The sequence below is a fragment of the Cornus florida genome, unplaced genomic scaffold (genome assembly GCF_030987335.1).
Source record: "Cornus florida cultivar Cherokee Brave unplaced genomic scaffold, ASM3098733v1 CherokeeBrave_3.0.0_Hap2_Chr11, whole genome shotgun sequence".
Taxonomy (NCBI): domain Eukaryota; kingdom Viridiplantae; phylum Streptophyta; class Magnoliopsida; order Cornales; family Cornaceae; genus Cornus; species Cornus florida.
The window spans coordinates 104,998,886-105,020,819 of NW_026775581.1; the positions used below are offsets into that span (position 1 = coordinate 104,998,886).

General features: G+C 34.1%; 2 protein-coding genes across 4 annotated transcripts; both read left to right on the top strand.

The window, feature by feature from the left end:
- The first annotated feature begins 54 nt into the window (after window positions 1–54).
- On the top strand, window positions 55–14,168 carry LOC132286990 (tRNA-specific adenosine deaminase TAD3). Of its 2 annotated transcripts, XM_059789447.1 has the most exons (10): window positions 55–209; window positions 394–445; window positions 596–669; window positions 4,144–4,265; window positions 9,478–9,560; window positions 10,639–10,738; window positions 11,381–11,836; window positions 12,398–12,504; window positions 12,649–12,744; window positions 13,595–13,734. In XM_059789447.1, the coding sequence occupies exons 1-9, from the start codon at window positions 128–130 to the stop codon at window positions 12,710–12,712; spliced, it is 1,140 nt and encodes a 379-aa protein (XP_059645430.1). In that variant the 5' UTR covers window positions 55–127; the 3' UTR covers window positions 12,713–12,744; window positions 13,595–13,734. The 2 variants fall into 2 exon arrangements, with proteins under 2 accessions (XP_059645430.1, XP_059645429.1); XM_059789446.1 differs by lacking the exon at window positions 12,649–12,744 and having other exon boundaries at window positions 13,595–14,168.
- Window positions 14,169–15,729: 1,561 nt separating this feature from the next.
- On the top strand, window positions 15,730–18,935 carry LOC132286991 (acyl-CoA-binding protein). 2 transcript variants are annotated; one of them, XM_059789449.1, is made up of 4 exons: window positions 15,730–15,884; window positions 18,127–18,244; window positions 18,346–18,408; window positions 18,546–18,935. In XM_059789449.1, exons 1-4 carry the CDS (start codon window positions 15,873–15,875, stop codon window positions 18,623–18,625), a joined length of 273 nt encoding a protein of 90 aa, XP_059645432.1. In that variant the 5' UTR covers window positions 15,730–15,872; the 3' UTR covers window positions 18,626–18,935. The 2 variants fall into 2 exon arrangements, with proteins under 2 accessions (XP_059645432.1, XP_059645433.1); XM_059789450.1 differs by having other exon boundaries at window positions 15,762–15,893.
- Window positions 18,936–21,934: the final 2,999 nt, after the last annotated feature.

Below are 21,934 nucleotides of genomic sequence, written 5' to 3' on the forward strand. Positions count from 1 at the left end.
CCAAGAACAAGAAAACAAACGCACTTGTAACAATGTGATTAATTTATGTGAAATAGCCAAAATCCCTATTCCCAACTTATAAAGCCCTGAAATTTCTCAGCAGTTTTTGACACCCCCAACTCAGCCAATGAATGTGATGAATAATACTGATTGGGAAATCATTCACATCCCAGACAACCCACCTGACTCGCTGCACCACCAATCCACCGGTAACTCACTAAATCTCCATCTCTCTCTCTTTGAACACACACACGCAGTCTCTCTCTTTCTCTACACACACACACACACACATGTATTTTATGAACTTAACCTTCAGTGGGGAATGGGGATTGTAGTAGTATTATATCTGCGGTATGAAATTGATACCTATCTGTCTTTATGTTGTGGAAACAGTGGATGTCTTTGCCTGTGATATTGAACCAAAAATTGCTAACACTCTCGTAAGGTTCGTTTTAGTTTCTTCTCATACTCATTTTAGCTTTAATCAACTTTGATTGTATTGCTAAATAATGACTAAAATATTACTCCGTATGTTTCTTTCTTTACTTTGTCTATTTTCTTTATAATTACTGTTTTGAATTTAAATTTTTTTTAGGAAGTTAAATCAAATCTGTCCTCTAGAAAATCTTCGCCATGTGAAGCGGGTGCGCAAAAAGTGTCTCCAAGGAGGTGGGTGCGTTTTTGTCTCGCATCCTCTCTTGCTTATGTATGCATTATGTGTAGTATAATTTACAGATACATATAAATCACATTTCTGTTACCCAAAACTCGATATCATTTCGAAGTTTGAAATTATTCAACTAATAACATGTTCTAGCACCTGATATCATCTCCACCTTTGGTGTATGGGTTATAGTCTATAAGTTCCAATGGTTTTCTAGCATATATCAGAATCTAGAATAAAATTTTAATGCAGTTTGAGAGTATGAGAAATAAAATGGAAAACCTAGATAGCTAAGTTAATGGGAATTTTATTTTGGCTGTTAAATTGAAAGGAATTTGAATATAACCTAGATGGATCTGAAAGATAAAGCTCGGGAAGAGGAACAATTATAAGCTGACACCATTTTTACATGGTATGTGTGAGAGATGTTAGTCGCTGATATATTCAATACGTTGTTCCATTATCAGATTGGACTGGAGTGGATTACAATCTGTTTAAGATTAAAAAAATCATTCTTCAAACTTGACATATGTCCCAATGTTTAAATTCCAAGGAGCTTCCCTTTCTCTTCTAATTGGAGACCATTAAAATCAGACAACTGCTTGGGACAAAGACGGCTTGCATAGAGGCAACAAGTTGATAAATTTGTCCACATTGTTGTGACATTTTTTGAAGCCTTGTCTTGTACCTTGTATTCTTGTAGGGTGGTATACAAACTATCTTTAAAGACCTTGCCTTCTACAACTAAAGGTCCATAGACTACTTGGGAAGATGGATAGAGATTTTTAAACTCCTTAATGCTTTGGTGCGTTTCATTGGCCAGATTGAGTTACATGCATTTTCCTTAAAGGGGTGAAATGTTGGGGGTGACATCCTTCTCTTTCTCTTCTCATACACACAAACCTGCACATGCACATAAAAACTTATTTATGATGATCGAGTAGATTGTTCTAGAAGTTACATACCACCTGAAACTAAGAAGACTTGAAATGGCAACATGAGAGCAAGATCTGTTATCTTATTTAAACAAGTGATTTGCATAATTATATATATATATATATATATATATATATATATATATATATATATATATATTTTAATATTGAAATCCAATTATGAGTATTTGTGTGATGTCAAATTCATCATTACGTGTTAACTTATTGTAACATATTAAACAAATTCTATGTGCTGCACAAAATAGAGAGATCTTGTTAGACGTATCAGGATTTTGGATTCCATTAAATAATAGTGTATATAGGTTCTCTTAGTCTTTGATTGGCTGTAATATATTAAATTTGAAGGGATCACCAGTATCACAACTGCTTTTAACCAGAAATAATATTTGAGTGATCACCAATTTATCCTTTGGTCTTAAATCCTTATAGGTTTCCTTGGTCTGCTATTAAATTTGAAGTGATCCCTTTTCTTCCATCTGTTTGGTCTTCTATGTGTAGTAATTCTGTTTCATTAATACACTAAGATGTGCATTAGGCATATGGCCATTTAGTTCTCAATTACAATCATTGATTAAATTCTTTTAAGTGCATTAACGAGTTTCCTACCAAATATATGTTGAATTTCTAAAATAAAAATTGCAGAGTCAAACCTGGCACATGGTTAAAAAGTAAACTGTTTTTCACAAGCTTCTGAAATGTCTAACCATGTAGGATCATATGTAGTGTTTTTAACTTTTTGTAGATTGCAATTTGATCTATGTAACTTTTTCTTACCTTTTTTCTTTTTAGGAAGAAATTTATCTTGGTAAGGGTTTGGCTGCATGATTCCTATTTTTTCATTTGGCTCTAACATAGCCTCAGTGAACCACATGTTATGCCTTTCCTTACTAACTTCGCTCCCATGTTTAAGTTTGGTATGAGGATAAAAAAGAAGGAAGAAAAGTTTGGTATTCCACTCCCCCTAGCATTACCCTTAAAAGGAATCCATCTTACTGGTGGTCTAGGAGGAGAAGTTTTACTGGATTTTGGCTTGTTCCTTAGGGTGGAGTTTCCGGACTCTCAGATCTGCAGAAGCAGAAGGATGATTTCTTTGTTGAAAGAGGAGGCTATACCCATATTCTGTTAAAGAATGTTCCCTTCCCCAACACACTCACAGTAAATAGTTAGGAGGCTGCTGTTCTTTCTTGTTATTTTGTTTTGCTGGTTAAGGATGCCTTGTTATTCTACCGGTATTATTTCTTTTAGTCCTCTCTAAAATGCCATTCCCTGCCAACCAAATATATATATATATATATATATAACATTATTGATCAGTTATTGGACATTAAATAGAATTATATTGGGGCAGTAGTTTGATGGAATCATCAAGATGACAACCAGTGTGTTAGTCACATTTTATAGCAAATTCTTCAACTAGTCTGTTTGTGTCCCTCTCAGTTACCAGATCTTGATGACCCAAAGCTCACAGATGTACTTACAAGAACAGCATAGACTTTTCCATGAATACTTAAATAAAAATACATGTGAACATAAGAACCCAATAAAAGAGGGAGCCAAGGCAAAATAACCATGGCCATCTAGATATGTCATTAATCTTTTCTTTTGAGTGGGCCTTTTATAGTGGTGGTGCTATCCATGCAAACTGGAAGTGGTTTCATATTTTTTTACTTACTTTTTTTTTTTTTTTTCATAATTACTTTTACATTTTTGTCCTGAAGTAGTCTTATTCTTATAGTTCCTTTGAATTACCTCAAGTATTTATTGCTTCAATAGTTCAATGCAGCTATATTTTCAGTTGTAAAGGTATTAAGTAAAATTTGAAATTTTTTTTATTTAGTTTCTTCATTAAGGTTATGAATTTCCCAATGCAATCTATGAAGAATACACAATAAAATAAATAAATAAATAAAGACTTGAGGGCAAAGAGTTTCCTGGGCTTTGTAGCAATGAAGGATACAAATGCATAAATAGTGTGCTTTCAAAATTTGGAGATATTACTATCATCGCTCGGATGTAAGTTGGTAGTTAAAGATATTCTCAATACTATACTTCTTTTATGTTCTTGTGCCAAATTGGCAGATATCTGTTATTTTCTGAATCTAGCAAAAATAATATGATGCCCTTTGTTAAAACAAGGAATGCTTGCTATGATTTATTTCAATTTTAGTTTGCTGTCAAGAGATTTGTTGAAAGTGATAAATATATATATATATATATATATATATATATATATATAAGTGAAAGTGATAAATATATTATTAACCAGTAAAAGCGCATCATTCCTTTCTCTCTTTCAAGTCTTGGGAAGAGTAATTTATTACTTGTTCTAGATTTATTTCATGTTGGTAGATCATTTCTAATTTTTTTAGGAACTCTGCAGTTTGGCTTTCCACTGATTTGCTATGGGGAAAAAGTAAAACACTCTTTTAAAAACAATTCTGTATGTTTCTGCCCTTTGTTTGCTGAGATTTTATAATTCCATTGACTCCCAAATATAGTGGTGATAGTTGGATTATTTGACAGGAAAAACGCAGTTATCAGTAATCTTATGTCTCACTTCTGAAAGTGACAATCAACGGGACAGCATGCCAGATGACGTAGTCAAGCTGATCAATTCCTACCAGTTGAATGTTTTCATCACGCAAGTGGGTCATCCTTTTGTCTTGTATATTATTTTATTGTATGACTTATCAAAAAACTATTGTATTATATGACAATGAATCATTCCCCATAAATAAATTGTACATCCTTTTCTTTTTTTGTTTTTTCTTTTCTATTTTTCAGTCCAATGGCCAGGATAACAAACAAATTTGCCCTTTGATTTTTATTTTAAGGACATCTCTAGTTAAATTATCTCGCTGGATTGATGAGTAGGAATTTTTATTATTTAGTTTTACTAATAAGTTTGTTAAAGCTATTACCAGTATTACTTATCGAAAAAAAGCTATTACCAATATTGAGATGTGTGTAATTATAATTGGCATTGAAAGGTGCAAGTATTAGTACAGACATTTTCAGGCCTCATAGGTGTAATGGGCCCTTTCAGGATGAAAATTGGATGGTGGTAAAGAGAGTTCTTTCTTTGGTTCGGTAGATTTATGCTATTTATGTGTTCTAATTAATACTTGCTCTGCATGCTACTTTTTTGTCTTCTTGTGTTTATGTTATGGAGAGAGCTTCCACGTTCCTAGCCAGTCAAGGTTTCATTTGAATGGTTAACAATGTGGTTCATTTGGCCATAGCTTGCAGTTAAATACAAGTTGGTGGGTGGATGGTTTATGTATTAAATAAAGGAGGAGAGGTGTGGCTTCATGTCAATCCCTGCAGTGATGCAGGGTGGGGTTAGTCAGTCATTATTGGGTCATTCTGGACACTTGGAGGCCTTCATAAGATAGGGAGAAAGTGGGATGGGAGGAATTTCTTATACGTACCAGAAATTGTAACTTTGCTGTAGCTTTCCCTTAACGTTGAGAAGTTTGCTTGCTTGGAATGGTATGACTTCATGGTTGCTTACAAGTCTTGTAAGGACAGAATCATCTTCACATGCAGGTGGTTGGTAAGAAGACTTCTGTGGATGTGGACGTCTGATGGCCTAAGAGGACAAAAGTGCAATATTATGTGAACTGGAGATGGAAAGTACCAGTAGGAAGGCGATGGAGCTTAATGGAGCATTGTTTTGTTTGAATCTTAGTTGCAAGAGGAGGCTGAGAAGGGTTTGGTGGAAAATAACCTAGTGATACTTATTGCTGATGTTTCTAGATTGGTGATTTTTGGCCAGAGAAGTGTCATTTCAAACAAGAGACCAAGCATAATGAAAATTTGGATGTAGGACTGAGATCATCACCACATTTGCATGTTGGAACTTTTTTTTTTGGGGGGGTGGGGTGGGGTGCGGGGTGATAGTTGGCGTATTGAGCAGATGATAGAATGTCAAACTAGAGAAAATTTCTGATTAGTTCAAATCTAAGTGAGGGAGTGGGAGGTTCAATTTTGTTGATGAAATTGATTGGTGCAGGGATGCGATTGATCGAGATTCCTAGTTGGGAAAATTTTAACATCTAAATCTGAAGTAGTAGGGGCAGGAGGTACATAGAGCCAGGTGAAGAGGAAGATAAGGTGTGTTATTGTCAAGACCTGCCTCATTGTTTAGATATTATCCGCTTTGCATATTTTTTGCCTAAAGTTTTTCAAAATAGGTGGGCGGGTGTGAGGCACTGGCAGACTACTGTGTTGGCAGGTTACGGGTGCATAATCCCACATTGTCTGGGTAAGGTAAAGGCTACTGAGCACTGGCACGCTACAGGTGCACAATCCGATATCGCCTGGGTAAGGTGAAGATTAAGTGCTTATATGTACTAGTTCCATCTCCAAATGGTATGAGACATTTTGGGGTAAAACCTAAGAACAAAACCGTGCGAGCTTGGGCTCAAAGCGGACAATATCATATAAGTTGGGATCCGGTGGTGGATAGATTTGAGAAGAGGCTGGCAGGTTGGAAGAAGCAGTACCTTTCCAAAGGGGGGCGGGTCACTCTGATCAAGAGCACTCTCTCTTGCCTTCCCACCTATTTTATCTCCCTTTTTCAGATTCCTTCTTCGATGGCGGAGAGAATTGAGAGTTTGCAGCGGAATTTTCTTTGGGGAGGGAGAGGAGAGGAGTTCAAATATCATCTGGTTCGATGGGAGCAAGTGTGTCGTCCCCTTCGGAGTGGAGGATTAGGGATTCGAAGGTTGTTGCCTTTCAATAAGGCTCTTCTTGGGAAATGGCTTTAGAGATTTGGGGTTGAGAGACTTTGGCTTTGGAGGAAAGTTATTGCCAGCAAGTTTGGGGAAATCAGTGGTGGGTGGTGTTCTCTCGAGGGGCGTGATCCTAGGGGTGTGGGGGTTTGGACTTGCATTCGAAAGGGATGGGACGTTTTTCGTAATCATGTTCGCTTTAGGATCAGGGATAGTAGGAGGATCAGATTTTGGGAGGACCTTTGGTGTGGGGATCTTCCCTTTGCTCTTTCTTTCCTTCGGCTTTACAGGATTGCTTCTGACAGGCAGGCCTTGGTGGTTGACTGTTATCACCTTGATAACGGAAAACTAACTTGGGACGTTCAGTTTAGGAGGTATTTTCAGGACTGGGAAATTGAGGAGGTCACTCGTTTTTTGGAGTTACTGTATCGTCAGGTGATCTCTCATGAGGAGGCTGATTGTTGGCTTTGGAGTCCACACTCTCAGGGTCGTTTCGAGGTGAGATCCTTTTTCAGGTGCCTTTCTGATGGGGAGGGTGGCACTTTCCCTTGGAAGGCTGTTTGGCGTTCCAAGGCTCCCCTTAAGGTGGCTTTTTTTGCTTGGACATCTGTCTTGGGTAGGATTTTAACCCAAGATAATTTGAGGAGAAGAATGCAGGTGGTTATCAATCGCTGTTACTTGTGTCGTTGCGATGAGGAGATAGTGGATCACCTTCTGTTGCACTGCAGTTTGACCAGAGATTGTTGGGATTTGATGATTGGGTTGTTTGGGGTTCCCTGGGTTATGCCCTGCTCCTCTAGAGGGTTGATTGAGGCTTGGAGAGGTGTCTCTGTTGGGGCGCTCATCTGGGATGCTTGGAGGGCTACCCCTCTTTGTGTTTGGTGGTGCATTTGGTTCGAGAGGAATCGAAGATACTTCGATGGCAAGGAGAAACCCATTTCTATGCTTAAGTTTTCTATTATTTCTACTCTCTTTTGTTGGGTCTCAGGGAGAGATTATCGTTTTGTTGAGGAGATTGTTATGTTTTTGGCCTCTTTGAAGGCTTGAGGCTCTTTGTGGTTTTTTCTTCTTGTTTTCTTGGGTTTCGCTCCCCTGTGAGCGCTTTTTTATAAAATTCTTACTTATCAAAAAAAATAAATGGTATCAGAGCTTGACCTAATCGAAAGTGTGCCATGGGGAAGTCGGGCCTCTTAGGGGGTGGATTGTGGCGACTTTGTGGGCAGATGCGAGGCACTGGCAGGCTACGGATGAACGATATTAGATTGGTAATCTCCAAATGGTATGAGACTTTTTAGGATAAAGTCCAAGAACAAAATCGTACAGGCTCGGACCCAAAGCGGACAATATTATACCATGTGGTGGATGGGCTGTTACAACCCACCTCGCTGTGTAGATATTGTCCGCTCTGCACACTCTTTGTGTTCACGGTTTTCAAAACGCATCTACACAGTTAGGAGATGCCCACACATACAAGTACCAACAACCCCCCTGGTGACGTGTGAGACATCATAGTTGGACTTGTAAATGAGGACCACTGGATAGACAAAATAGGTGTGAAGATAGGCCGATTGCAGTAGCAGTGAGGGAGAACAGAACCTTACCAAATCACAAAAGGCATGTTTGGCTGTGAAAATTTTAGATTTTAGAAAGACGGTTAGCATTGTGACTGTCCTTGATTAGTTGCTGTTTGATTTAGACCCAATAGTTGGGTCAAGTAGCTAACTATACTGAAAAATGGATGTGGTGTTGGGCAGTTGAGTCAAAATAAATTACAAAGTCATTGCATGTTGGACTATAAATTTCAAAGTGAGTTTGGACTTGAGTGCTTCAAGGTCAGGAAGTTCAAGTCACGTGAAGAAGCCTTGTTGAGGTAAGTGAACTTAACAGCAATTTTAATCAAATTAGGATATGTGCATGTAATAGAGGTTTAGGCATGCATGAAAATGTGATTGAAACATGGAGACATGAATTATAATAGAAAGGAATGGAAAAGGAAAATTCATGTGGCTGACCAAATAAGACCAAGTCTTACTAGTAATTTTATTTTACTAAGATTTGAATGTGAGACTTGAAATCTATTAATTTATTAAATTGCTTCCCTTTCACTTTTCCCTCGTAGTTCATTCCTAGAGTTCAAGTCATCAAGAACCCTAGGTTTTCCTGCATAGATAAAGCCAATTAGCTACAAGTTTAGTAGATAATCTCCATTTCTTATGCAATTGCTCAAGAGTTATAGAAGGCCTCTTTAGGTTCATTGCCTGAGCCCAATCTTCCGACATGTGTTTGAGCTCTCAGAGGATTGTTGGTTGGGGTGAATAATAGCATAAGCATCTTTAATAGAATTCTCTTTTCTTTCTTAAAAGAATGATTTCTATTTTTAATTTATGCATTTGTGCGGAGCAAAAGAGGATGCCTTTTGAGGACAATTGGCTACCTGTTGAAAAACTTAAGGAGATATATTAAACTATATCGTTATGTATCCATCTATCATTTAGGAGAGATTTGATGCTTAATATACTTTGAAGCTTTGTATTGCTAACTTACGTACTTCATGCCATGCATGGTACAAAGTCTATGTTTTATATATGATTGGCCTTGCTCCTAGATCTTGTCATATGCTCTCATTTAATTATTAGGAGAAAAAAAGTTCTTCTAGTTTGCTGTAATGGAATTGCACAAACCATACTGTGATTGACTTTTGGACATGCTGGCATTCTTGTTAACATTATTAGCATTTCCTTTTCAAGTAACATCAGACTACGATTGGTATCCTGGTTCTTCTATTTTAAGTTAAGATCATGGCTCAGCTGCTCGACGCTTATTTGGTAATGGCATCAATTTGATCTTGACTCTTGATTGAAATCAATTTTTTTATCTTTGAGTTTCTGATGAAATACTTGATATTTTGTAAAGAGAACTCTCATGATGGTTGAAATTTTGAAAGGGCTTGTTATTGAAAATAATTTTATAATTTTTCTTTCTCTTGTAATATGAAAATTATAGGAATTTTATATAGTTAGTATCATTAATATTCTTTTATGATGCTACAATTTTGTGTCTTTTTGGACAGTCTTTTGTTCTAATGCGGACAACATTTTACATTCAACTTACTTAATATTAGGTATGCAAATATGCTGCATCATCAAACGAAGAGTGGAAAGAAAAATGCAAGCTGTGGCCAATATCATATCATCCGCCTACCTAGTAAGATATATCACATCATACTAGCTTTTGCTAGTAGTTTGTTTTATGTTACCTCCATGTTTGCTTGGCAAAATTCAAAACTGAGTTACATTTGAATAGTCTTCAATGATAAATGAAAAGTGCCAAGTATGATACTTTTGGTACTTTTTGTTCTTACAGAAATTAGAATGATGAGGTAAATACAGATATTTTGCAGCAAAATATCTGATCACATACTTCTTTGTCCTGGTTAATATGGTAAAGAACTTGAAGGAAACAATAATACCAGATGCTAGGCTCTGATAACAAGTGAGAGTTGCACTCTGCAAATGTGGTTAGTTGAGATAATGTGATCTAGTGAATACTTATAGACCTAGAGGGGGTTATTAGGTCTCCTTGCTTAATTTTGTGACTGATTAATTTTTCTTATTTAATTTACACTTATTACCTAAATCAACCATACATAATTCAACCGGACAATTAAATAGAGCAAATAAAGCAAATACACCAGATTTTTTACGTGGAAAACCTCAGCGAGGAAAAACCACGGGACCTTATCCAGAGCAAAGCAATTCACCATTTCGAAGAAAGTACACCAACTTTGACTCAAGACTTGTGCTCAGATCACCTTTGCCAATACATGGTTGCTGACCATCTCAGACTTAGTCTTGGTTATCTACTGAACACACACGAGCCAAGTTATTGCTGACCTCAGATTCACTCCCACAATCTTGCAAATGAGCAGCTGAAATCAAACACGATTGCTCCTTAAACAATCTACCATCTTTTTAGTGATCCAATGCTCCTTTGAAGTAGAATCAATAATGAATGACTTTTGAGAAAATTCAGTCAATCTTGATCAATCACAATAAGGCTCCTTGCTGATAACTCAATTACAAGTAATTAGAAGGGTATATTTAAGTCTCCTAATTTTTTGTCTTAACACAACAATCCTTTTTTCAGGCTTTGGACCGGCTGTGTAAACATAAGGCACTAAACATGGCGTAGATAGAGTTGTCCTTGAAATTATTGAACAAAATAATTTTGTGATTTATAGAAATCCTTATTTTTGACTTCTTTCATCTGCGTTCAATTGCAGCAACATTGACGGGATTACCGGATTCAATGAAGAGGACTCCCAATCAATTTTAAGCTTCATGATGTTTTCTATTGACTTGGCAAAATCTGGTGATTGTCAGGTGATATTTTTAGGTGATATTTTTATAGTGTGTTTCTGCAATAAACAATTTTTTTGGTCCACTAAAAGATTTGCTTCGTTGTTCAGGTAGAGGTTTGGGCCAATTTGAGCATGTCCACAATATCAAAGTTATTGATTTTGTATCGTTGCCAACATTATTTTGTTATTAGTTTCTGTTAGGTGAACTAAAACTCATGCTTGAATTACTTTTACGAGTATGTGATTTTCCTAATGCTCTATTTTGTGAGTAATTTGGCCAAACCAACTCCTATTAGGCAGCTTTTTGTTAGATTGGATTGTAAGTAGGGCTTTGCCACCTTATGTTTTTTAAGGCTAGATTGCCTTTTTATGCTTTATTGAAGCATACAGTTGGAACAAAACATACCTTCATATGATTTTGTTATTGGTTTGCCTTTTGAGAATACTCTAAGTGGGCTATATGTGGGTCTCACCACCAGATTTTTGTAGAGCTGGGAACTCCAAAGATTATTTTTCTCCTTGTTCTTCTGGATAACTTATCTTTATCCTTAGACTTGATACTCATATAAGCTAATTTAGGGAATTTACAACTTCTTATCATTCATTCAAATGCAGTGGAGACTTACACAGGTGATTCTTAACCTCCCTTGTTCTTTCTTTGCAGGTCGGCAATGCTGCAGTTATAGTTGATCCTTCAGTTAAGGGGGTAATTGCAAGTGCACGCGATCAAATCCATTCTTGGAATACTCCTATGAACAAGACCATTGTGGAAACAAGCTGCCTTGAAAAGCCAGAAGTCTTTACTTCTTGTCCGGTTTCCAATGGAGTAGCAAGCCATAATACTCTGCTCTCAAATTGTTTATCAGAGGGACGTGAACAGTTGTACACCAGTGTATCTTGTTTATATCCTTGGCAGTGGGCTGAGCAACAATTACATTTAGATTCTTGTTACAGGCACCCTTTACGACATGCTGCTATTATAGCTATTGAATATTCTGCTGCGAGGGATAGACGCCTTTTCCCGGGTTTGGAACATATTGGAGATAAGTCATTTCAAGTGGATCACTTGTCTTCTCCGGCAGGCTCTCCGGCAAAAAGACAGAAGCCCAATCATGCAAATGTGAGCTACATCCTCTCTTCTCCTACCGGATGATTTTGTTATGCTGATCTTATCTAAGGAAAACACTGAAGGGGTCTGACTGGTAGAGAAACATTTTTGGATAGCCTACTAAGTTGGAGCCAACTCAGGCCCATTAGAATAATGTTCTGTGTTGCAAAAAAGGAAGGAGAGAAAGAAAGAAAGCAACTTTAGGCTTTTTCTCAAACTTATTGCTATATTTACAGAGAAATTTGACTCAAATTCAACCCAGATTTTAATCTCCTAATCTGATCTTCTGGTGCTTCATTCATCCATTTGATCAAACGTTGATATTTAGTTGTGTTTTTGTGGACTATTCTGTTAAACCATTCAAACAGATTTCTTAAAGTTTCTCTTGGAACCAACGGGCCAGTGGCCTAGCGGTATCAGCCTCTTACTTTCCAAAGGGAGGTCAGGGGTTCAAGTCTCAGAAGAGACAAGTGTGTGTGAGTACCAACTAGGAAAAAAAAAAAAAAAAGTTTCTCTTGGCAAAATAGTGGAGCTTAAAAATTGAAATGACAGTATTCAATTGTCCTGTTTCAGGTTGAGGATGAAGAAAATGTGGATACAGAAGGTTTTTCGTCCAAGATAGCCAGACCTTATCTGTGTACTGGTTATGACATCTACCTTGTTTGGGAACCATGTCCAATGTAAGCCCTCAAACCTGAATTACCATCTTCATCCATTTTGTTATATTATTTTATTGTTTATGAGGAATCTTTTTAAACATTTTTAATAACCTTCTTCTAATTTTCATTTTTTTTTTTTTTTTTTCTCCTTATTTTAACTGGTAGATTCCAAGCTTGGGAAATAATAATGCATTTAGAGGCCATTAGTAGCAAGTGGTTGGTTGGTTGAAAATTTAGCTCATGGGTTGGATGATTTTTGAAGTAAGAATTTAATACATACATATGTTTTGGTATCAGGGACTTCAATGTGATGAGTTTACTTTTATGTAGTTTTGTTGGGTGCATGCATGCATACAGTAAAGCACATAAATGTCTTGATAATCATCAGGATTCATGTGTGAAAAGAATTTAAAGGATAGTAATTATTTGAATTGCCATTGATCTCTGTTTTTCTCCCCGGTCTCTTTTGCAAGCGTGCGTGACTGGGAACATGTGCGTGCAGTAATGTAGGGTTAGAATGTTCAGGTTTGTATCTGTTTGTTGCTGGCATGTCTTAGTTTTCATTTTTATCCCTAGTCTCCTGACTCTCCTCCATAAGTGTGTTAGCCATCCAAGGAAGATCCGGCAACCAATGCATCATCCTTGTTGAACCCTGATTGACATTAGGGGTCTATTAAATTATTCAATCCATCTTTTTACTTGCTTTATTGGTTTGAATCACCTTATTCAGATATTCTCTGTATAGCGTAATGGGCACTGCAAAGTGAAACTAATTATTCTTTTCACTTGCTTTATTGTTATGAATCACCTTATTTGCTGCATCGGGGTATAATTTTTGAAAAACTAAAATGATACCTGTTCCCTTCATCTGGACAAGTTAATGGGAACAACTTCCACATGAAACTTCAATTTTTAATAAAAACATACAGGTCAATGAACATTCCAATGAAGAAGATGTAGATGCAATTACTTAAGTGTCAATGAACATTCTATGTGTGTGTGTGTGTTTGATTATTCTAAAATTTAAGTGATTCTTTCTCTTTGTTTCATTATTCTAAATTTGCAAGTGATCTCCAATTTTCTAACGTCTCTCTTATATTTCTGAGTGAAGGTGTGCTATGGCACTTGTCCATCAAAGAATCAGGCGTATCTTTTATGCTTTCCCAAACCCAAATGCTGGTGCATTGGGAAGTGTTTACAGATTACAAGGGGAGAAAAGCTTAAATCATCACTATGCCGTCTTTAGGGTCAGGTTGCCTGAAGAAGTCCTTAAAAGGGATGAAGCTTCTGTTTCAACATATGCCAATGGTCAGAATACAGCTATTTTTTGAAAGTAAAAGTCCATAGATGGCTAAGTATGCCTTTCAACCAATAGGCTCTATCCTAAATGGTATAAGCTCTCCCTCCCCTAAGGGGAGGTTGAGTGTCGACCTTGGTGGGGGCAAAATATGGGGGTGCTTGTTCGCTTTGCCATTCGAAAAAAATAATAATAATAATAAAAAATAAAAAAGGTATGCCTTTCAGCATTGAATAGAAGATTTCCTCTGTACTTGACATCTTTTCCCTTCAAATTGGATCTGCAATTTTTTGCCGCTGCATTGTAATATGATTAATATGTTGCTGAAGGAATACTGAAAACATTGTTGGTAACATCCGTGTTCAAAAGGTATATCCTTTTTGTTATAGCTCTCCTGAGTGCCTTGTTCACATTCATTTTCTCCAATATGTTACAGAAGAGGTGCTGAAACCTAAAGGTATATTGTTCTCGTGTATTAGTTTTTTTATTTTTTCGGCTTATGTATTTCTTTATTTTACCTAATTGTAAGAATTTGATAGAGTAAAGAGGATAATATGGCTAAGTACCCAAAAGGTATATCGTATCATCTTTTTTTTTTTTCTTCTGAATTTCGGTTTGTGTATTTATTTTTTCTTTAATTTTAAGAATATGATACAGTAAGGAGGATAATATGATCTACATTGAAGAAATAAAAATTGAAATGTATTGAGATAATGAGAGATGATGTAAAACATGATTCCATATTGTAGCTTGTAATTTAAACGAAGTAATGGTCGAAGCAAAACATGATTCTGTGTAGTAGATCTCAAATGGTAAGCTCTGTTGAGTTTTGGATTGGTTGAGAACATCATAGAAAATTTTCAAAATTCTATGAAATGATATGGTGGTTACAAACCCCCTCACCATATGGTCCAGACCCAGGGCTGTAGTGGTTTGGTCTGTGTTTAATTCTTGTTAATTCTGTACATACATATTAAGATGGTAGGTGTAGAGGCCATTACATTGTCCTGTGCTGAGTTTGGGAAGTTTTTGGAAATGGACCCTTTTTTTGAAAAAAAAAAAAAAGGGGCCTTTTTCCTAATCTATCACTAGTATTGGAATAGCAACACTCTTTTATTTATTTATTTATTTTATTACAGGACAAAATAAAAAAGAGAGTGCTACCAAAAATTTCTTTCTTTAATGTGTTCCAACGACTGAGTTGAATTATTGAACGGCTACTGGTTTTTTCGGTTACAGAAGCGAGCAATATTTATTACCATTAACTCAGTACGTGTAACATTATGATGTGTCAATTCGTCACACACCCCTTTTATTCATACATATTCGCTGTGTCAAATCAAAAATTCTGAGAGAATACTATTATATAGTACTTGGATCAGTTGATCTATGTAGTGTGTGTGCATCTTCTTTATTGGTTGGGTGTTCTTGAACACTTTAATTTGTGAACTGTGTGTATGTTTGTGTGTGTCCAAGTAGGGGGGGAGCTTCTTTTTTTTAACAAGGCATTAATTCAATCCGACTGTATAGAAAATCACATAAAATTAGAAAAGTTCCAAAATGGCTAAAATCAATTGCAAATGTATGAAAGCTGTCTAGTTTTAAATTTAAAAATGGCTCAATAATACTAGTATCATATTAATGCACTATATACCTCGCTAAAATTATATATTAATAGGTGAGATTAAAATATATATATATCTAAACAAATAGATATACAGCTCTATAAATGTCTAATTGCACTTTTTACAACCAGGAATTCATTTCACCATTCTTTAATTTGATTTAATATTTGGAAAATGAATGAAAAAAAAAAAAGAAGTATAAAAATAATAACTAATATATTAAACTTAAACAAATAATATACAAGTATATAATATGTGCATATTTATTGACACGTATATGTAAATGTATTTTTGAAATAAATAAAAAAAAATTTGTATTTATGGTTCACTAATTGTATTTCTTTAAAAATTCCGTTCCCCACAGGCTATTGGACTGTATATTTAACTATCACATTCACGTCTATTCCGCAGTACACTTTGCCGTGGTATAGAGAGCGAAGCAGATCGGAGGATTCAGAGAAGAGAAGATGGGTTTGAAGGTTTGATTAGTATGCAATTCAAATTAAATCATTCAATATTAACGTTTGGATTTGCTTGTTTAGTGTTCCATATCACTCGTTACAAATCGATTTGACGCAAGTATATATATTTTTTTTTTTTGTAATCTCTTGTTTCCTTATTAACATGTTTTTTTTTGTGTTTAAAATTGAAATCAAAATGGTGTTATTCTTTTTTCTTTGTTTTAGATTTGATTGTCTCTGTTAAAATAACAATAGTAGTTGTATTTCAGATCTGGGTGATTGATCTCATTGTATAACATTGATTTGTGGGAAAATGAGTCTTTTCCTGTCCAATCTCTAAGGTTTTTTTTTGGGCTGATTATGATCCACAATTGAATCTGTGGAGAAAATGTCATAGTTTGTTTTTTTATTTTTAACTGATATGTCTTGTTCTGATTTTTTTGTTTTTTTAAATCTCTATTGTTCATTTTGTTCTTTTAACGGATCTGTCTTGTTCTGGTTGTTTTTTTTTTTTTATAATATCATGTAGTTAGTTTGCTCATCTATCTCTTTCCTTGTGGCTTGGCCGATGTTTATACTTATGTTTGCATATATATGTGTATAAGTATGCATTTGTATATCACGGATGCCCCATTGCCATCCACACTGGGTCTGTACTAGGTGATAGTGGGTGCAGGGAACACACGTGATTAGTCCTTTTGATTGTGAAATGATTTTTAAAAAGTAAATCTAGTAGGAGATATGGCTTATAATAGAAAATAGCAGAAAAAGAGGATCCATGTGGCCGACCCCCTTTGTATGGGAGAAAGGCAAGGATGATGATGATGATTGTGGATCCGTCTCATTGTGACATATGATCTGTGATCATCATCCTGCGTCCTTTTTGCTGGCATTTCTAACCTTAATAATTATGAAAATTGCATTCTAGAGACTTTTCCCCTCAATTTCGTTGTTTTGACATTTTTTCTACTACAAATTCTTGTCTTAGCTCATCATAAATTTCAATCTATCTCCTTTGGCATTCATTGGACCTTATCTTTCAATATTCTACCTGGCCGACCATTATGGTACATGGAATGGGAACGAAGAAGTGAATTGCCACATACCATAAATGTGGTAGAAGGCATATGCATGCTTATATAGATAATATAGTTGGAATTTGAATCATTCCTAGTGTAAGTGTTTTTCTTTTAACCAATAGATGAATAATGAAAACAAATACTGAACATATAAATTATAATTATGAAAATTTACTATTGTCAGAGCAAAGAATGTAAAAGCATAATAGCATTTGACTAAGTGCATCATCCTATTTCTGATGAGTTGTTGATTTGTTATGGTCATTTCCTTTTTTTTTTAAAATAGGAAAAACATGGTATTCTAGAACAAAAACTTCCCTTGTCTTGGAACTTGTGTACCTATATGCATAACGCAAGATTATAAACATTTTGTGGCAATCATAAATTAATCTTTTGGTTCTTTGATCTGCTTATCCTTCCGCAAAATTTTCTTATTGTTTTTTCACTGCTAAATTGTTGAGGCTCCTTTGATAGGATATTTTCCATGGTATCCAGCTTAACAAACTCGTTTATCATTCTAGAAGCCATAGAATCTAAACACCTTGATAATCCGTGTTCTATTTATTTATTTTTATTTTTATTTTTTATTTTTTGCCCTTTCTTTCTTTCTTTCTTTTTTTCTACTTTCATAGTTGAAACTGGAAGTCTGTAATAATATGTGCTTTTAATAAACTCATTAATAAAACGATCCTTTCATCATTTCCAAGTTCACAGTTTACAAATTTGGGCATATCTTGTTTGAGGCAATTCAGTAATATTTTGGAATTCCTATTACATGATGTTCGGTTTCTTGGATCCACGGAAACATGTTAGGTTACCAATAATTTGGTTTTCATTTTGGCTGAATTAACTTGTGCTATTCAAAATAGCTTTTTTGGCTTAAAGTTGGGTGTGAGTGGCTGCAATGAGAGAGACATAATTCTGCAGTTAGGTTTTAGGTCCTTGCTCGAGAATACTGATTCTGGAATAGGATTGTCTGCCCATGGACTAGAAGAGACTAGCTTTTAGCAGCTAGAGTATGTACTGAATATCAATTTTCTTGGTTGGGGACACACTTTTTTGAGGTTCAGTTATCTCATATTGATCCTTGATGCTTTGTATATAAACATTGTATGTATTTTTAGTTCCTACAGTTTCAGATATGCCACTAAGATATCAATATCATTTTATGACCTGTGTAGGAGGAATTTGAGGAACATGCTCAGAAAGCTATGACCCTGCCTGAGAATACTAGCAACGAAAACAAGCTTATTTTGTATGGACTGTACAAGCAAGCCACTGTTGGACCTGTGGACACCAGTTCGTACTTTGCTCCCATTAAATACACTTCTACAAGGAAGAACAGTTTGTTATTGCTTTTCAGTTGAATCTTACCTTTCGTTATTGCTTATGATTTGCAGGTCGTCCTGGTATGTTCAACATGAGGGACAGGGCTAAATGGGATGCGTGGAAGGCTGTTGAAGGTACTCGGACATATTAATTATTTGAATAATTGTCTATCTGATATGCTGATCTATGGAGACGCGGACATAAAAAATTGATCTTTTATTTGGTCGAGTTTAAGAGGCTGCTCATTATGATTTTATTACCCTAATGGCAGGAAAATCGAAAGAGGAAGCAATGAGTGATTATATTACGAAGGTGAAACAATTACTGGAAGAAGCTGCTGCTTCTAGTTGATGTCATGAAACTGCGAGCTGCTTCCTAATAACTTCTATTTGAAGAAATTGTGGAAAAAATAATAGTAATATTGAACATTATCAGCTTCTGTAGTGGTATTGTGTCTGTTATGAATTCTGTATGCTTGAATGATGTATTTTAGGTTCTTGTGTTGGACATGATCTTAGCAAATGGTATTTGGAGATCTGGAGTTGAAAACTTAAACCCTTAGGCTGTTGAGCTGGGGATTGGTAACTTGATCCCTTGAACCTGCACTTTATTTAATTATATATTTATTATTGTTATTATTATCGAATTTTCTTTTCTCTAATTTTTTGTCATAAGAGAATTTCTTATTAATATTATTAGTCTTCAATAATATGTAGGTTAAACAAGCTAATGAAGTAAATAAAACATGCTAACTTCACAAAAAAAAAAAAAAATACCAAAACAGTAAAGTCTGTGTGTTTGTAACTCTTAAGTATCTAAATTTTTCCCAATTTCTTTCCGTTCTTCATCTCTCTTATTTTTTTATTTAAAAAAAAATATATTGTCAAGAAATACAAACACAAACCTACTTGTCCCGTAGTTTGTCCCTTCTGGGACTTGAAGCCTCCACAGGACCGCGGCTTTGGTGGTTTTTCAAAAAAATAATTATAAATCCGTTTTTGCTTTTCTTTCTTGTTTTTTTTTTTTTAATCCCTGTCTTTTTCAAAATTTATTTTATTTAACAAAATATATATATATATATACAGTAATATCCAATATTATTAGAAAATCAAATTGGATTGGAAGACAAATATCAAATATTTCTTATCGAATAAAGTTGATTTGATCCAAATCTATTAACGAGTCTATCAGTAATATAATGCCACCAAAGGGTAAAACATGTAAATTTAATATTAATTTAAGGGGGAAAATGCAAAAAATCACCTCAAAACTTTTTTTTTTTTTTTTTTCCCTAAACATATCCTTTGAAATTTAAATTTTGAAAAAAAAAAAATACTCCTTGAATTTTTACAATATTTAATCCCTTCTGTTAGTTTGGAGTTAGAAAACTAACTAAAATATAGTCACTTGTGACTAACAATGTTGTTTGACAAATGGATATACTATTAATTTCCCATCACAACAAATGGCCTAGACTATTTTAGAAATTATTTATATATATATATTTTTATGTCAAGAAATACAATCACACATCTACCTGTACTATTATGGAGACTTGAACCCTCAATTTTTTACATTGTAAGGTGAATAGGTAACCACTAGAGCTACACAGTCCTGATAATTTTTTTTTAATAATTAGAGTATTCTCTTTGGGTATTTTTAAAAATTGACAATTCAAAGTTCTTATTTTTGTTTATTTTTCTTTTTGCAATAATCTATGTAATCTAATTACTTAAATTAGAAAAACTTTTATTCTACTCTCATCTAAAATAGATCTGACATTAACAAAAAAAGAAAAGAAAAAACTCACACGTTCACTTCTATGATTCTATCCCTTAAATATCTCAATTTTATTTGAAAATGTAAAAAAGTACCACCAGATTGTGTTACAACTTTTGGTCTAATTTATACAACAATCTTAAATGAAATGATAATTTTAACCCTAATTTTACAAGTAAATAATTATTACTTTTAAAATGACAAAATTGTCCTTTTAGATTTCTTCTCCTTCTCCTTATGTCTAATCTTTATTATTTTAGGTCTCTTTTGACAAGACAAAAAATTAATTGAATAATTGAATAATTTTTATTTTTTTATTTTTTATTTTTTATTTTTTTTTACGGACCAAGAAATAAAAATTTATGTTGAATAAATTGACTCTTTTTACTGGACCAAAAAAATAAAAAACAACCATTAAAAAAATTATCTTTTTGACATGAAAAACCAAAAAAAAATATTTATTGAAGAAATTATATTTTTTTTCAACATCCCCAAAAGAAAAGAAAAAAAGTATGAAAAGAAGAGGATTATATATATATATATATATATATATTGAATAAATTATCTCTTTTGATAAGCCAAAAAAAAAAATTTATTTTTATCTAATAAATTATTTCTCTTGACAAGATCCATAAAAAAAAAAAAAAAAAAAAAAAATTTATTTTTATCTAATAAATTATTTCTCTTGACAAGATCCATAAAAAAAAAAAAAAAAAAAGTTAACGAATAATATCCTTTTCAATTGTACAAAAGAAAAAAAAAAAAAAAAAAAAAAGTCATTATGAAATAAATTATTTATTTTGACCATCAAAAATTAAATTATTAGTATGAAATAAATTATTTTCTTTGAGAGAACCTCTAGAAAAAACAAATAGAAAGAAAAAAAGAAATAAATAAATTAAAGAAGGTAAAAAAATATTAAAGTTTTATAAAGGGTAAATATGACATTATAAATTAAGAGATAATGCATTAATGAATTCAAGGACCTTCTTGTCATTTTCTTAAAAAGAAAAAAGGTAAATGTAGTGTAATTGAAAAAAAATGATGTTATTTTTATTTTGATAATAAAATCACACAACCATTTTGAACTCTACATTTTAGTTACAGCTGTAAGGGGAGTAACACAATATTCACTTTAATAATGTAAATAAATAAATAAATAAATATTTTAAAATTTAGCTAATGCCCATTAAAAAATATATATTCTACTTAATAATGACAATCACCAGTATTGATAGCATATTAGACCTCTTGAGTACAAAAATATCAAGTCACGTCAAGTAAAGACGGAAACAAAAGCGAATTCGAGAACGAGAAAATAATAAAATTAAGTCACAAATAGTGACAATAAGAATAAAAGCACCACAAATATACAAGAATGCACTTAAAATGTGATAGAAATACCTGTTGAGGGTCGCGTGACTTAGCTTGAGAGGATGCAAAATCCTTTATTATTGAGTTCGTTTCAGTGCCCCGAAATTACAGGCGGTGGAGTATGGAATTTTCTAGAGAACAATGAAACAATGTAGTTTCGATTCGGACACGTTCCTCAAATATAGAAAATTGCCTAGTTGACTATGTCAACATATAGAAAATTGCCTAGTTGGCAAAGCTTGCTTCAATGACGACGGACCAAATCATCTTTTGTAAAACTTGGCCCCCAAGAAAAATATTAAAATTCAAAAGACCCCTACTTTCGTTCAATAAAAGGCAACAATTTCTTTCTTTCTAGAAACCCAGTATTCAAATACTAAAATACCCCAGCACTACATTCTTAGTTGCTATCCTTGCCATGTTCCCAAGGATATTTTTGTCACTTCCGAATTCTCTAGAATAAGATATACATTAAAAACGGTCAATTCATACCATATTTCTACGGTC